Source organism: Carya illinoinensis, chromosome 1 (genome assembly GCF_018687715.1).
Source record: "Carya illinoinensis cultivar Pawnee chromosome 1, C.illinoinensisPawnee_v1, whole genome shotgun sequence".
Taxonomy (NCBI): Eukaryota; Viridiplantae; Streptophyta; class Magnoliopsida; order Fagales; family Juglandaceae; genus Carya; species Carya illinoinensis.
In genome coordinates, this window is record NC_056752.1 from 49082756 (window position 1) to 49100237 (window position 17482).

The 17482-nt window shown below is 35.3% G+C and overlaps 1 protein-coding gene across 1 annotated transcript; it reads right to left on the reverse strand.

The window, feature by feature from the left end:
* Positions 1–7853: 7853 nt before the first annotated feature.
* Positions 7854–16062, reverse strand: LOC122280522. Its single transcript, XM_043091467.1, has 13 exons — positions 15339–16062; positions 13667–13819; positions 13352–13564; positions 13205–13282; positions 12932–13048; positions 12185–12454; positions 11471–11627; positions 10894–10971; positions 10508–10608; positions 10132–10302; positions 9592–9666; positions 8738–8845; positions 7854–8424 (listed from the first exon to the last, which is right to left on the reverse strand). The coding sequence occupies exons 1-13, from the start codon at positions 15729–15731 to the stop codon at positions 8092–8094; spliced, it is 2247 nt and encodes a 748-aa protein (XP_042947401.1). The 5' UTR covers positions 15732–16062; the 3' UTR covers positions 7854–8091.
* Between the last annotated feature and the right edge of the window lie 1420 nt (positions 16063–17482).

The window sequence follows — 17482 nt, forward strand, 5'->3', positions numbered from 1 at the left end:
TGAAAATTATACCCTCATAAGTTATACTAATTACAACCATGTCCTCTAACAAATACAAACAACTTTGAAAACGACTGGCACAATTAAATTCCTTGGGCTCTAAACCAAGAGTAGGAAAAATGTTGTAATCACAACAACATTTAAGCCCTATAAGGTTTTAAGCTTCCAAGTTACTTCTCCTAAACATATATACATGAATACTCAGGCTCTCTCTCTCTCTCCGGCCCTTGAACCAACTTGCTTGAACATTAGCTTTCTTGGACACTTTTATCTCACAATAATTATTTCAATCACAGGATATCTTACAATAACATCAATTGCCACAATTGTTGTACCATGACAATGTTTCAGATTTACCCTATTCTTTAGCAAGTTGTTAAATCGATGCAAAGGACCCTCTATATAATAAACATTCAGTTGAATGGAAAAATAAAAAGCAATAAGAAGTCACAAGTTGTTGCACATGCTAGAAAGGACTGCAAAAATTAATCTGGAAAATGGAACAACCCACATGGCAGTGTACCAAAACAGAATGAAAATGATTAAATGCACATTCTTGCTATAAATGGGCAGTTATGTCGCCTGATAATTGGAGGCTGCAACCCAACAATGAGGTCATGGCAAGCTAATGAACCAACATATCAAAATAAACAACAACGCCTATATTACAGTGTAAGATTGAGATATTAGCATGCATGCTAAATTTTTCTCTTTCGTCTTCTCTTTTATTTATTTTGTAAGGAAAGTGGGGGGCTGTTATGGTTAAAGATTATATATGACTAATGTAATTAAGACAACTATATTTTACCTCATTGATGACTTCTGAGTCATAGACACAATACTTCAACAAGATTTAACTCTATTATATTGAAAGATATATAGAAATTGCCAAGACCAACTAGTGTGTATATGCAGTTAATTGGATGCATAACCACATGCATGTACAATCAAAGAGACATAAGATTTATCCTGGTTTCTAAGATCATTGCTTTCAGCACTAATCAACCATGCCAAAAAGTCAAATCCCTAGTAAATTTCAATCAGTTTAAGTTCCAAGAAATGAAGATTGACCAACTCTTGCATGCCCATAATGGGACTTTGAACTTCAAACTTGCTCATCTTTACCTATCATGTTTTCATTTATATTATAACGAATGAGCTGCCAGCATCATATTCCGTGTTTGAACTAAGCACTGCATCCTCTAATAAAATTTCATCAAAAAATGAACCATTTGATAGAGATCAACCATCAATTGCCCTATTTTTCGGAAAAATAAGGAACTATGAGTCTCGTCTATGCTTTTTCGTTTTAGGTGACCTCATCATAGCCATACTGGATAATGGATAATGACTAATCAGAACTCAATCAAGCTTAGTTTAGAGAGAGAGAGAGAGAGAGAGAGAGAGAGAGAGAGAGAGAGAGAGAGAGAGAGAGAGAGAGAGAGAGAGAGAGAGAGAGAGAGAGAGAGAGAGAGAGAGAGAGAGAGAGAGGTTGGATGGGGTGACCAAAGATGACTTCCCTACTAGGACATGACCATAATAGCATCCAACCCGATGGGGAGCCAGACAAGAGGGGCCTAGACGGCAAGAACTGCAGGCACTCCCTACAAGTCGAACTTGAGCCATAGCCCTGACCCCAGTCCCACAAGGGTATCAATGGTCTATGAGCCAATGGGTCACCAATAATCCTGAGCGCTTCCAGTTGTGGGATTTGACCCTAGGACCTAGCACCCTCTGAAAAACTCATGGACCACTAAGCCACCACCCTCAGTGGTTCAATCAAACTTAGTTGCTTATATACAAGGGACCTCATACCAGAAAAAAAGATTAGTTAGAAAACAAACAGTTAGCAATCTGCATTGGCTTGCACCAGCTTTGATTTTAAAACTACTTACCTAAATAAAAGTAAAGTCTAGTCAACAATTATGCTTGAATTGCAAAGAACAACGAAATTTAGGTATTATCTCACATTTTACAATACTTAAAATACCCTATAGAACCCTCTGACAAAGCCCATACTAGTTTCTATATATATATATATATATATATTTATGTCTGGGAACCTCTTCAAGGTAGGGCCCTTTAGACCCATCCCTGCAGAATAAACCCCAGTCCTGTGCACCGCACCCTCGGAAGTTTTCCTACACGGAACTGGTTAAATCGCTAGCTTTTCACCAGGGGGTGTGACCCCAAAGGATTGTTTGCACCCATGAGGTGTTGAACCTTGAACCTTGAAGGGAATCAGACTCCAAGACCAAAACCTTTACCACTTGAGCCAATCCCTTGGGATTAGTTTCTATATTACAGGAACCTATGAAGTTAAATAGAGCAGTACTAAGAAAGTTTACAAGTTTTAGAACAGATGGTCTAACCACTATAAAGGAATTGGAAAACAGTGAGAGTAAATATGTAAAGACTAAAAAGAATTGTACCGGTTAAAGTTTGTCATGTTAGGTAGCTACTCCACCTGTCAAACAAAATCCATCAACCAAAGTGTGTATATATATATATATATATATAATCTTTTTAAGCTAGATGCACTTCAGATATATCAGGTACTAGATATTTGGTTACTTGTTTCAGTTCACTATCTCATTTAAGAAGTTTATCTCATGATTACTTTTTTTTTTTTTTTTATAAGTAAGTTGATCTCATGATTACTAAGCCTGCAATTGGAAGCTGACCTTTTTTTCTAATTGGTAACCTTTGCAGAATTTGTTCCGTTTTTAACTTGTGTCAGTAAGGAAAGTTCTACTTTCTTCTCTCCCCCATACAAATAAGTTGCAATAACCATTTTGAGATCACAGATCAAATGTCAAGGTTTGAAATCATGCATTGCAATTGGGTGGGAATGTTAGTTCTGAGATTTCAAATTTGAATCCTCCCTTTTACCTTCAACACACAGCTTTAAAAGTAGGGAAAGAAATGAGCTAGCAGAGAAAAAAGGGGGCAAAATTAGTGTTATTAATACGTTTATTTGGGTTCACAGTAGGACAAAATATAAGCATACAGAATGCATGTACAAGGAGGAACGTACAAGTTGTGCATTCATTTATCGTCAGAGAAAGTTCATATAACGACGTTAGACAAAGAATTAGCAATACCATTGGAACTGTGAGTTGACTCCTAAATGCTCGTGGTTATATTCATTTTTTTTCTCCTTGTCCTTCGTCTTCTCATTTTTTTTCCACTTCAGCAGTGCATAGGCATATAGATCTGTTGACTTGTGCTCCTTTATTAATCCCACATCGGTTGGGTTAAAGGAAAGGGCATATGTTATATGTTAAAAATAAGAGACTTAGCCTTTTAATTTAAGTGCACCAGTTGAAAGCTTATCTAATAACTTTTGACTTTAGTTAAATTTCTCTATTAACCTTTTGTAAAAAGGAAAGAGGTGTAAAGTTAAAATTTTACTAGTGGGGTAGCTTTGTGGGTGTGGTGAGGAGAAAAATTATGTGATTGTAACAATTTTTCATATAGTGAATTTTCTTCTCTGGGTCTAGTGGTTTTTTCTCCTGTTTTGAAGTTTCCACGTAAATTTCTTGTGTTGTTATTATTTCTCTATTTTTCTTATTATTCCTGCAAATGATAGATTTTAGGGGGTGAATTTGGAGGTTCAAATTCTCAACAATTGGTATCAGAGCCACTAGGTTCTTTTTGTGAGGTGGAGCTTTTGTGTGGTAGTGTGGATATGTACAGTCTACGGAGGTTCTGTCTAGGAGATTGAAAATTTTAAGTGTATCCATTGTGACCCTCCAATCTTTCCTGAGAACTGACTTAGTGAGGTACTATTCATTTCTACAGTAAATTCATCAAAGCAATATTAGGAAGTAAGGCTTCAAATCTTGTCAGATTTGAGGTGAAGAAATTGGTTTACACAAGGCATTGAAGGACAGATCAACCCCTGAAGTCAGCAGTGATACTAGCGACTGGTGAAACGGCTAGTACAAGGAGCGGATTCGACAAGTGGCTCCTAGTCAGTAAATGGAGATACTGGTATTGATGCTAATGTTGTGTCTCTCTCCATGGAAAAATAGACATGTATATCCTCATGGCATGTCGCTAATTCCCAAAGTTGCCATGATAGAGGATGTGTTAATGTTAGCAGGTCCACAAGTTTGTACACAGGCATTGGTTTGACATTGATGTAGGGTGTGTGGTGGAAATTCATGTCGATGGCTAATGAACTTCCAGGAGAGCCAAACGTGGAAGTTACACCATAATTTTCAGCAAGGTTATTTTCGACATGGGCCGAAGTGAAATGTTTGGAATTGGTTTATTCTGAGTGGGTATGCTTTTATGGTGAAGCATGATAGCGGAAGTTATGAAGATCTTCATTGAGGTGGAGCTTGGCTGTGGGACCAGTCAAAATCGCAAGGTGGAGATTGTTGACTTGTGCTCCTTTATTAATCCCACATTGGTTGGGTTAAAGGAAAGTGTATATGTTATGTGTTATAAATAAGAGGCTTAACCTCTTAGTTTAAGTGCACCAGTTGAAAGCTTATCTAATAACTTTTGACTTTAGTTAAATTCCTCTATTAACCTTTTATAAAAAGGGAAAATATGTAAAGTTAAAATTTTACTAGTGGGGTAGCTTTGTGGGTGTGGTGAGGAGAAAAATTGTGTGATTGTAACAATTTTTCACATAGTGAATTTTTTTCTCTGGGTCTGGTGGTTTTTTCTCCTGTTTTGGAGTTTCCACGTAAATTTCTTATGTTGTTATTATTTCTCTATTTTTCTTGTTATTCCTGCAAATGGTAGATCCTAGGGGAGTGAATTTGGAGGTCTAAATTCTCAACAAGATCCACATAAAGTTTTAGCCCACTCAAAAAGCCCCTAAAGTCCATATACAATCTCTTTCACATTTTGCCTCCATTTCTACAAGATTCCTTGGCAACTACGGAGCATGAAATGTAGTTCAATATCTCAGGTTGATTGTCAATAACTAATGTAGTCGTTGCTTTTTTCCTAGGAAGCATCCTTTGCTTTGGCAGTTTGTAAATTTTTTTGAAGAGAAATGGTAAAGCCACGAATAAATTTTATAAAAATAAACTCGTGGTTTGATGCATTATGCCAGTAGTAAATCTTTATGGAATCCCTAATATAACAATTTCTTAGGGATTATTCTTAAGCTCGTGATGTAGAATTAGTTTGCAACCTAGCCGAGCCTAAAATTAGGGAGGGGGGGTGGAAGAAAAAAAAAGGAAAGCAAATTCAAATCTAGAATTCGTGTATTTTGGCCATGTAAAATTCAAAATGGTACTGTCTTTCCCTATCCCCGACCTCTCTTAGCAATCAAACAAGGCAATTGGTAATTGTTATGGAAAAAATTGCAACCCTAACTTCGTTTACCTGAAAGGTAAAGGGTCAACGACGCGAAGTTTCATTTGAAGGGACAAACTGCAAAATAATAATAAAAGTAAATCCAATCAGATTAAAAGAAGAAAATCACCAAAAGGCACAAAACTAATAGAAATACTTCGCAGATTACGATCCTTCTATTCGTAACGCTTCGTTTGATGGCTTTGAAGATGGAGGAAAAAGAAAACAAAACGATATAATTGATCTTACTAAGCTACTGTGAACATTTGGATCGATTAGGCAATTGTTGCTGTCTTTAGTTTTGGCTTTTTGTTACATAAATTTGACATAATAAACGTTGAAAATTATATTTGCTTGTAGTTTAATTTCTGGGGAACCAAACGGGGAAATACCTGTATTTGTGGGGGAGATCTCACTAGAAAGACCACAAGATAAGAAATTGAACGAGAGCTCACTGGTTGGGCGGGAAAATCGACGGCGTGCGAGATTATAGGGGAGCGATTGGTTCAAATACTATACGTAAAAATCCCAAAGAAAAAATAATAATCTTGATATAACAATTTTTTTTTCACCTATAAAAATAAATTTATAAATTAATGTAATTTTATTTTAAAAAATAATAGTATAATTATCAAACATATTTGTTGAATATGCCCACTAATATATTTTTATTTTTTCTTAATAATTAAAAAAATAACTTGTAAGGAGATTTTTCTCCAAGTAAAAGCCTAGCATGCAAGGCCAAATATAGGGGAGCTCAAGCTGGCCGAAAGATCCATTAGTCCATCAAGAGCCCCTGGCCATAAAACTAAGGTTGGCTTATGGCCGCAATCGTGTAGGAAGTCTTTAAATGCGGGAAAGCAAATAACACGTCACCCCGGCCTCTTTTTATGGCCCTTAATCTTAGAGAATCTATGCGGGTAGACAGGTGATAAACACAAAAAATCTTGATCATTTGACGACAAGTAGGGAGGAAACTAATGAAATGCACCTGCAAGTGGGTAGAGGGAATAGGAAGCCATGCTACATTTATTGTGTCACCTCAAAAGGTTACACCGCATTAATGGGCTCTAACTAAATGGACAATTAAGATGACATGTACTCCTGATACAAGATATGAGCAATCGACTCTCAAAAATCAAGTATAAAAGATAATCCTCATGTATAAATAGCTCTATGTGAGATCCCTCTTCATTCATACAAAATATTAAGAAAATACTAATTTTGGCATTGGGAACTCCTTGGCCTCTACCAAGACTCTTATCTCTTTGCATTTTCTTAGTTTTTGCAAGTCTAAAATCGAAGACCCAAGTTGTTAAGAGCATGGCCAAAATATGTGTGAAACACAACGTTAACATGACTATTAGTGATTTTTTTTTTCTTAATAGTTAATGATGTTTAAAAAAAACTTAAAGAAAAAAAAAAAACTAATTTGTAGTCGTGGGCACATTTGGTAGTCATCCAAGTATTGTCTATTTATATAATGGCTTAATTTATAAATATATTTTTATTGTAAAATAGAACTAACATATATTATATAAAATAAAATTAATTTGTAAGATTTACTCTTGTAAGATCTTTTTGTGACTATAACATTTTTCTTTTATTTATAAAAATCGAGATAGATTTATATTTAAAATAAAGACTCTATTATGATTTTGTAGATAACATACAATTCTATACACAATTATAAATTAGGAGATGTTTGGAGAATCTGATGAGATAACGTAGTGAAATAATTTGTGTATAGTAATAAAATTATTTGAGTTAAATGTGTTTTATTGAATAAAAATAATAGTATGCTCCATAAGTTTGCTCTCTCATTTTGACCTCTCATGTATTTAAAATGAGTTTTGCTACACTACATATTTTTTTATTTTGTTTATTTTAAAAAAAATTGGGTTTATTCGTCTTAAACTAATTAAATTCTTATACTCATTATCCATATATCGAACACTTGGTAAAAGAAACAAAAAAGTGTGATGTGTGGTATGTAGGCGTTCAATGGTCAAAACTGGACTGTACACTAGCAGCATCATTTATTGAATTTTGATCAAACATAGAAAAAATGTTTAATAAATTTTTATTTTGAAATTTGAAAAAAAATCTATTTTTATACTTTGTTTAAAATTTTGAAAAAGTTGTAATAATTAGATGAAAAAGTCAAAAAATTGAAATTAAAAAGTATTTACTTTTTATTAATGTTTGGAAAATAAATTATGAGACATTTTAATATAAAATGAGTTTCACATAATCACAAATAACCCTTATGATTTATTATAGACTTTAAGCCTTAAGGATTTTCTTTGTTCATTTTACAAAAGCGTGTAATGTAAGCACGCACAGAGAGAAATATTTATATGGAAAATGATTCACTTACAATTATTTTATAACTACCTTATAAAATGAAGATTAATTTTATAATATTAAAATTTATTTTTAGTAGAGTAGCATGATTGTATTTTACTAATTGAAAGTGAACTGTAAAATAGTTGTAAAAATGCTAAGATATTGACTCCGCACACAAAAAATCACAGAAGTACTAGAAACATTATACGTCATCAGAACAAAATGAAAACCCTAAAACGATTAATTAATCCTTAAAGGATGATGTTGCCGTCAGCTTAGTACATCCAACATAGCTCCATATACACATAAAACATCTGTGCATTAATATATTAATTTCCTTTTGGTAATTAGACATGGAAATAACTTATCCTTGTACAGTTGTACTCGTATGTCTGGCTAACTTTACATTGTAAATTAAATTCATGCACAAAGCTCATAACAACAATTGAGACACTCCAAACAAGCAAGGGCAGTGCAAAGCTGCGTGTAAGCAACTGCGCATCGGTCACTCATATACGAGCAAGACTGGAGGAAACACATGCAGCAGAAGCGATCAAGCAGTCCGCCACAACAGTTGGAAGCAGCCTTTATCAACAGTTCTGCAGCATCAGGTGGCTTGGCTTCCTCGGTTGCTGGTGGAAGATTCCCTGCTGTTGCAGTCAAGTTACCAAAGCCGACCCCGAGTTTTCCCAAGATTATGATCTTCTGGCCCTCCAACTCATCCATCTTCAGCGTTTTTAGTTTCTTGTATACCTGTTTTGATGTAATTGTAAGGAAATCGATCGTTTGTGCACGCTTAGCATACAGTGACTCATTCTCATGTGAATTAATGTTATTTTTTCTACACAAACTTAAAAATGAATGTGGATTTACTTTCTGAAATAGTTTCAATGGATTCTCTTCTGACATGAAGGACTTTTTAAGAGCATAAAAAACTAATGCATACGAAGAGATAAAAAATGATAGAATCTGTCATCTGCCAGCTTGGCTGCTGACAAACTTCACCAAAAGCTTACACGTAGGAGTAGCAGCAATGATTTATGGAGTTCCTCAGTGAAAAGCATACCTGTTGCATCCAAGCCGATTCAGGTGCTTTCTTTCCGGCATCAGTCTGAACCAAAGTTATTCGAGTATACTCGCATGGAACCCCAGTTTGTACGCTCATTTTGGCAACCTAAAACAATCGGCAGGGAAATTGATGACTTCAAAATAAACACGTAAATCAGCGATTACAGCAAAGGAACAAATATTCTACGTCGTTTTATCAGCAGTTCTATGTAGCAAGAGAGACAAAAATCATCATCCATGTTGACTGGTCTGGTGGTGAGAGAGTTATGGCAGACACTCGGGAAAAAGTTTCTTGTATGGTTGAAATGATCACGCAGTTGTTTATATAACTTCTTAGGTGGGATTGAACTCCTGGGAATAGAACGATCACAGCTATCCACTGCAAGTTTTTCTCAAACTTTCTCTCTCTCTCTCAAAGATTACCCTGCGTGCTTTACAAGACTAATTCCTTCTTTTTTCTGTGTGTTTGGGAATACGTGTTTACTATCACATTGATGGCTGAAATCAAACTCTGTTTAGGTGAAAACTAAGTTCAGATATGTTATTTTATTATGGCAAGTCGAATCTGTAGGAAATTCTATTAGCAACATATAAGGGAAGACTCCTCAAATCAAGCAAACCAAGATCAAAGATCATAAGACCAGAATTATAGGCTGAAATGTGCAGGGAAATATTCTGTAATAGTCAGAAAAATCTTGAGTAAATGTTTTGTAAATTGTAGGCTTAAATTTAGCTTTCTTTCTTAAACTGAAATATATACACTTGTATATATTATTGATGAAATCAATAGAAATCTGTGTGGTGTTTTTCTCTCAACAGAATTTAAAACTTTCTGTGTTCATAGTTTTAAACCTTCTCCTCCAGTTCTTTTGTTCCCGAGAACCATGCACAGGCTGTGAGTATATCAATATGTCTCCTGGCAAGTACCTGCTGATAGAACAACAATTAGAGAAGAAAAATGCAAAAGTATAGTAAATATCAAATTGTCCATTTTAATGGTGGCAACGCATTATCATCAATTTAACATAAGCCTTCATTCAGGGGTTGTTAGACAAAATCAGATTCAAGCAGGACATTTGAGGAAGATGGATCAAACACCTCTTAGATAGTCTACAACCTAGGTGAATGATATCATCTTATTAGACATCTAAGCTGCTCTAAGGCTGTAGAAAGATGGTCATCTGCTTGAGGAATCTTAAAAACAGTGTGCACGCAGAGAACCAGACATGCTAGCTAATATTATGGCTGATTTTGTGTGCAGATCATTAAGATGCAACTTCATGCAGCATATAAAGAGTGTGTGGGAAGATAATTGAGGATTTTGTTTCTGGGCACCATCACAGGTTCCCAACCCAACCAGAAATGAGAACAGAACCAAGTTAGAAACATTACTCTATCAAGAGGCAGATCCTTGGCTCTTTGCACTTTCAACTCTATTACAAAGTTGCTCATATCTGCCAAGTTACCACTAATTTTAAGAGCATCTGGAAAGCTTCCATTGTATCTGCCTGATATAATCAATGGATTTCCAGATGAAAGGTCCGGAATATGAGAAGGAAACAACTGCAATGAGGAATAGGACGTATTTCAGCGTTACTCTGCAGTAAAAGATATCCTAGTAGACAAGTAAATGAAGGTTCCCTCCAAATATTGAAGTACAATAAAAATCATCTGTGACGGTAAAATATTTGCATAATATTTTGAGTCCTCAAACGATGAGCAGAATCGGTCTGAGTTTAGCAGGACCATCCTCTTACGAACTGTGTACCTCAAGTGAATCAAGATGTTCTAAAGCGTCCATTTGAATATCGGCAAGAATGACTGACGAAGCACTATCAATTAGTCTTTGCATTGAGAAGTCAATTGTATCTGGTCAAAGAAAAGGTAACAGAAGATTGTAAAATATATCATTATAGTTACTAAATTACAATACCTAGTATATTTGGGGTAGGTAAAGGAATCATGTGCTGTTTAACAATTAGTCAGCAATTTTCTCCCTCACTAGACTATCAGATATTTCGTCAATAGTATTGTTGAAAACCTAAATGACTTGAGGCAGTTTTTGGTTTTATAACAAAATTCTTGATGGGGGTAATGATAGAATTTGCTAATACAAAAATGGTAATAAAGTATTAATAACAAAAAAAAACTGACCTGCATCATAAGCAGCATCATAGTGACCCCTCCCAATGTGTGCTAGCATTTGCAGGAAGTAATGGTTACAATATGAACCTGGAAAAATCTCCCACTAAATAAATTAATCGATAATATTTATAAAAATAAAAAAATAAAAAAACTAGAAGGTGCATCACAAGGATGAGTAAAAATCCATTTAACTATACACAGTGAAGACAACAAGTTAATGCACCAATGCAAAAAGAGAAAGCTCACTTTTTTTTTGGGTCAGTAAGAAAGAGAATTCAAATTAAAAGAGATAAAGAGAACGAGGAACAGAAGCAAATGGGTCAGAGGAGTACAAAAACTGCCTATGAATTCATGAGAGAAGGAAATTCAGAATTGCTGGGGCTGGAAATTAGATGAGTATATTACATTGAACTACAGAAAATGCAAACCAAGCAGATGTCGATTTGAGGAGAGATGAAGTGATTTTGACCTTGGCGATTTGCAATTAAATACTTTATATGAAGCTGGAAAAGATTGATAATTTAGCTACAAGTATTAAGACTACAGATAGTTGACAAGAAGTAAAATCCCAAACCAAAACTCTTACCTATGCCAAAAGTACATATGCGAGGACAAATTGATCCCTCCCTCTTGAGATAGCCTTTAATAATATGGCAAATCTCCTTTTCATCCTCAACAGCACCATCAGTAATGAGGAAAATGAGAGGAACTGAATCAGTAGTCTCGGCCAGCAACTTCATAGCCTAGATTAGGATATCACAGGAAAAACTATGTATTTGAAGTATACATCAAAGAGAGTGAAGAGTGCCTAATAATATGTATTGTAGGCCATAAATTAGTCATGATAACGTCGTAGGCGTAATCCCATAATCCAAGCCACAAAAAACCAGAAGAACATTTGCTTTAAGGGACAAACTTTTTTAATGACAGTAGCCACACAGTCTACGTTACCACATGGCTGTAGCAAAGATCTATTACAGATGCATCTTCCCATGCAGCTTGGCAGGGAAAGAAAAAAGTAAACAAGCAAATAAGGTATTGCACTAGTCATCTTATATATATATATATATATATCTATATCTGTAGTATGTGAAAGTGATCTGTTTGTTCCATAACATATGACGCTTATAGAGGATGGATTATGGAAGTGAGCAGGGTGTTTATCTTTTTTTCTTTAATATAAAAATTATGTTGCATGAAAGACAAATGAAGTTAACATTGAAAAAAAATGTGCATTGCCAGTGTAGTAATTGGAGTACATCTGATAGCTAACTTGAAACATATTCAAATTTTAACTTACCTGATTTATGGGGAGCAAAATATTTGTACCACCATTTGCTATAAGATTAGCATCAATCCACTCTGTAGCATTTGAGATTGCTTCACTGGTTGCCAGCTTCATTATTGATGAGAATAATTGTACCTCTCCATTAAAAGCTATTATGTTAAAGGTATCTTTAGTGTTTAGCTTGGACAGCGAGGCCATTAGTGCATTCTTTGCATTCTCAAGAGGTTCTCCCATCATGCTGCCACTTATATCAATCAGAAATACCACTTCCTTTCTAAAAACCTGTCAAATTCACTAAAATTAATGAATTGGAAATTACAATGTTGCATTTTAAAAGACGTCTAAAAAGCATTTTGTTTATAGTACAAGAAGTCGACTCTAGGACCCTGAGGCCACATATTGCAGAAAAAATAAGGGTGGTCAGTGTTCCACAAGAAGGCCGTTAATCAGTGCTCCACTTGCAAAAACTCCTGTCCTTGGCACTAATTTTTTCCTTAAAAGACTAATTGAGTTGTTTCCCTCTAATTTAACCTTTAAAGGACATATTGTCCTTTACTCTATCCTTGCTGATGCAATCATCACAACCTATTGCTTTCATAACTTAAACTAATACCGACCATCCTTATTCAAACATCAAAAGGAACCCTCAAATGAAAATTTCTTTAAAAGTGGGAAGTCAAGTCGATATATACCCCATAAATGCAAACACTGAATAACAGAAAAATTTACGAAAAAGTGTAGCAGGTTATGCTAACAAACCTTCCTACTCTGGGTATTTCCAGGGAAAAGATAGAAGCAAAACATCTCTCTTTTATCAAAATCACCCAGAAATGGAGATTGCAAGAGGACACCACCAAAAATGTCATTTGATGTAACCTGTAAAAACAATAGAGCATTTTAAAATAATCATTCTTTCATGCCTGACGTCACCAAATTAATATCATAAACAGTACTGTGTATTCCAACCCTGCCTGTAGTGATTCATACTAGGATCTATTCAATCACAAGACAATCAATAGTTAAAGTTCTTACAGTATAAGAGAAATCGAAGTCTTGATCTGACCATGCTGGTACTTCAGCTTCGTACGAGAAACTTACTTTACTAACTTCCTGTAAAGTCGTAAAAAACAAGTTTATTATGTGCATCTATCAACTGAACAACATATGAGAAAAAGTTACCTTTAGAGGATGGCTGGTACTTCCGCATAGAAAATCTGTCCCAGTACCAGGGTTCACTTTCACCAAAATCTTCTCTCTTTTGGAAATTGTCTTCCCAACGGGATTGACGTATGCTGGAAAACTGAAAGGTACATTAAGGCAAAACCGGCCATCTCGATATATTAACTTCTGAGACCAACTCATCTTAATTGAGAGAGTGGAGCCTCCAAGAACCTAAAGGATAAACATAATAGTTAACGGAAATAATGGGAAGAAACAAATACTTAGTGATTGGCATGAAAACTGAAGTAAGCTCTGCATGCACCAGATAATAACCTGTGGAACTTTTAAAGTGTATATCCGGCCTTTAAGGAAACGCCCATCTTCAGATTTGGCCATTTTCTCAATGCCTGTTATATCTTCCATTGTAATCAACTGAGTACGATAAGATCTTCCACTAACATCAACCTCGACACCTAGAAGTGAACCCTGTTAGCCACATCATATTTTTTCTTGAGAACTTACGATAACTTGCTTCAAATACTAAAGGAAAAGACTGATCAGCACGTATCTCAAATAATTTATAGCATGCCATCATAATTGTACCATCAGCATATATATATATATATATAATTTATGCGCGTGAACGACAAAATGTAAAGTTTTCTTTTTTGATTGGGAACCTCTCAAAGGCAGGCCTTTCTGACCCTGCAGTAAACTCTGATCCTACGCATCGCTACTTCAGAAGTTTCTCTATATAGAACTAGTTAAATCGTTCTGGTTTAATTGTATTTAACTATGCAAAAGCTCTAGAAAGAAAAATGGATGCTTTTGCAAACAATCGTTCTTGAGTTCATATTACGACCCAACAAGAAAAAGACAGCGAATAAAAATGAAAGTAGGAAGAGCAATACTGAAAATACATATTGCTACTAACGGGCAGCATCAATCGTGTATCGTATGGATCATAACATGAAAAGGGATAAAAAAAAAATAATAATAATAATAATAATAATAATAATAATAATAATAATGGTAAATGGAGATGATGCCGCCCGTTAGAAGCAAAACAACCCGGTGAGTTCTCAGGTGAAACCATGATGCATATTTTCGTTGCGTTGCAACTATTCAATATGAATATGGGGTTCTATCGTACGTGAGTATTCTAAAGCTGTCGATTGTCGTTGCGGTCATTCGCATGTTTTGGGAAAGCAGAGGCAAGGATCTTAGCGCAGACTGAAAGCCTCTGGTTTTGGAATGGATGATGTTAAATTAAGCAGTGGATCTTATAGGTAAGAACACTTAGAATGATGGATATTGTTATACATCATATCATGTCAATAATATGATTCGATTATATATCCGAATAAAAATAATTGACTTTCCACCTCTAAGAATTGACTTTCGTATTCCTTGGAAACTTCAACTCTGGAATCTTGCATGCTTTCCAGTATTCTTGGGACATCTAATATTGTACTGATTCAAACTAAAAATTACTTGGTGAAATGAATTGCATGCACTCCTTACGAGCCAAGCCGGAGTTAATTGGACTAAGTAAGTAAATTGGATTATGTAGGCTTCAGGGACAAAAACCATTTATTTTCAAGCTCGTGGAGCCTCAATATCATGCCTGCAACTCATAATATTGCCATTTACGCACAGGAACCAGCTAGCTAGCGCCATTCAGTCCAACTTTTCATGTTCAAAGGTTCGATATGACATTTTTACCGAAGGTTTTGTTTCTCTATACAGCCCGTCAATACGTGTGACAGCGATTCGTACAATAATTGTTTCCATGACTACAATAATTACTAAAATTAAAAACAACTAACATGCACAGATAACTTTAATAAATTAATATTGATTGAACGAATTTTTTAAAAGAAACTCATTATTCAGAAAAAATAATAATAATATTAATATTAATTAATTAATTAATTTCGACAAAACCAGAAAACCACACCGAAAATAGTTTAAATTAGTCTCTTTCAAAAGTCGTAGCTAGTACCTGCTCTACCATCGGCACCGCAATGCGACAATCGCACCTCCGGCCCGCCATCACGCAATGCACGCGCCACGTCCCTTTCATGGAGACGAAGGCAGTGTCCAAATAGCTCTCGATCTCCATCGCCACGCCATGCATTTGCAGTGGTATCAAAGCCGGTGGCTCGCACCGGCCGTACACGTAAGGTTGGTAGCTCGGAACGTCCGGGTTGTCCACCACTTCCGGCTCCGGCACCACCACATACACCATCGGCGCCGACGGCAAGTAATCTGAAGAAGACTTCGACATAGCTGGAACTACCGCCGGAGCAGACGAAAAAACTGACTCCTTACCGTAGTATACTCGCTTCGAGAGTTTCAGGCCGTACTCCACGCACGTTGAGAACTCAACCGCCATTTCCTTTCTGCCTCAGAGACTTCCCGAGGACGGTCGTTGATTATGTTGTTCAAGTCTTTTTATCTTTAGTATTGAGAGTACGGAGTCACTGGGAAATCGCGTCCATCTTTATGGAACAGTGATTGTTTAACACTCAACCAACCGTCCTATGTACGTCTTTGGAAGCACAGAAAATTAGAGTCAGAGTTTGACAGCTTGCGACGCTTCGATATGAGGTATATGTGAGAGAGAGAGAGAGAGAGAGAGAGAGAGAGTTTTGAGGTGAGGCCCTGCTTCTATGAAAGAGTGGTCAAGACGGAGGGTTTGTACTGTGTGGAGTGAAATTATTAATCTGTTTGGCATGCAGGAAAAAAAAAAAAAGAAAAAGGAAAGTAATACTTCTATATGTAGAGAGCCAGTGAAAATTCGGCACGCGGAGGTTGGTGGAAGGGTATTCTATTATCTATAGTTGGAGCTATCACAGCAGATAAGCGAATGACTAGACGACAAGTAATGCAACTTTTTAGTTTCGATAATGTGCGGCCAAGTAAATGCTATAGTTCTGAGCCAACCAATAGGCTTCTGCCCTTTATACTGGACACTGCATTCCTACCTACCCCCACGAGTTACGGCACTAGTTTCGGACCTAATTAAAAATCCACGGGAGAGTAGTAAAGTACTGTCTTGGAATAGTTAAAAATCCACGTTTGATTAATAAAATAATATTGATTTATTTTTTAAAATTTTAAAATTATTTAATTTTATAATATTTTACCGTTATATCGATTATATATTAATTACTAATAATATTATAGTCTTTAAAAAATTGCTACAAAGAAATCATAGTAGGAAGTAAAGAATTTTTTATTCCTTTTTGGCTATGCTACATAACTACCAAATAAAACTCACAGCACTAACTTAGTATAACAAAAAATATCTCATTTTACATTTACATAATTCAATGCAACACGTTCTGAGATTCTATTAGCCAAACACTCCATTAAATTTATATTTACATAATTTACTATGAGAATTTATATGCCTTGCACTCCAAAACTGATAAATTCAAAATATCATTACCTTCTTTATCTTCTGTCAATGAGTTTCGCGTGGGACTTTAGAGATACTCCAATAGAGGAATAAAGTATGGATTAAGCAATCTAATATTGATTATGACACTTAATTAATATATTCCAAGTAAGCAATGGTAGGTTCCACCATTATTCTTTAGTTATTAATTATTTAAAAGCTTTATTTCTTTTAGTTTTAAAACTATTAGAAGGTTGAAACGACCAAATACAGAATGTTTGCATCACAAGGCATGATAAGGTTCTCTGTACGTATAATTTTTCCTTTAAAAAAAGAAAAAGAAAAAACAACGGTGTTATAAAACTTTAAAATGAGATAGAAATAAATAGAATTCAGAGAGATTATGAAACTTATAAATTCCTTAAAGGATACAGCGATATATATAGGAGTACAAAGGAGGCTATGCTTTTGATGATTAGCACTATGCATTTGACGACTAACACTATGCATTTGACGACTAGTTAAATGTAGTCATACAATTCAAGATAGTTTATAACACTTCCCCTTTGGATGACCATATTTAAAGAATATGTCTCGTTAAAATCTTGCCAAGAAAAAACCCTGTGAGAAAAAACCAATGGCGAAGGAAAAAGAGTATAGTATTCATGTGAACCGCCAAGTACTTTAGGATTGCCTTATTAAAACCTTGCAAAGGAAAATCCAGTGGGATAAAACCTTAGCGA

Excerpts from the sequence above, each read along its gene's own strand:
- LOC122280522 (XM_043091467.1), bottom strand. The coding sequence starts at position 15,731 with ATGGCGGTTGAGTTCTCAACGTGCGTGGAGTACGGCCTGAAACTCTCG. Across the intron at positions 10,972-11,470 it reads CATATGTACTTTTGGCATAG|GTTCATATTGTAACCATTAC; the intron begins GTAAGAGTTTTG and ends AGATTTTTCCAG. Across the intron at positions 9,667-10,131 it reads AGGATCTGCCTCTTGATAGA|GTACTTGCCAGGAGACATAT; the intron begins GTAATGTTTCTA and ends TTCTATCAGCAG.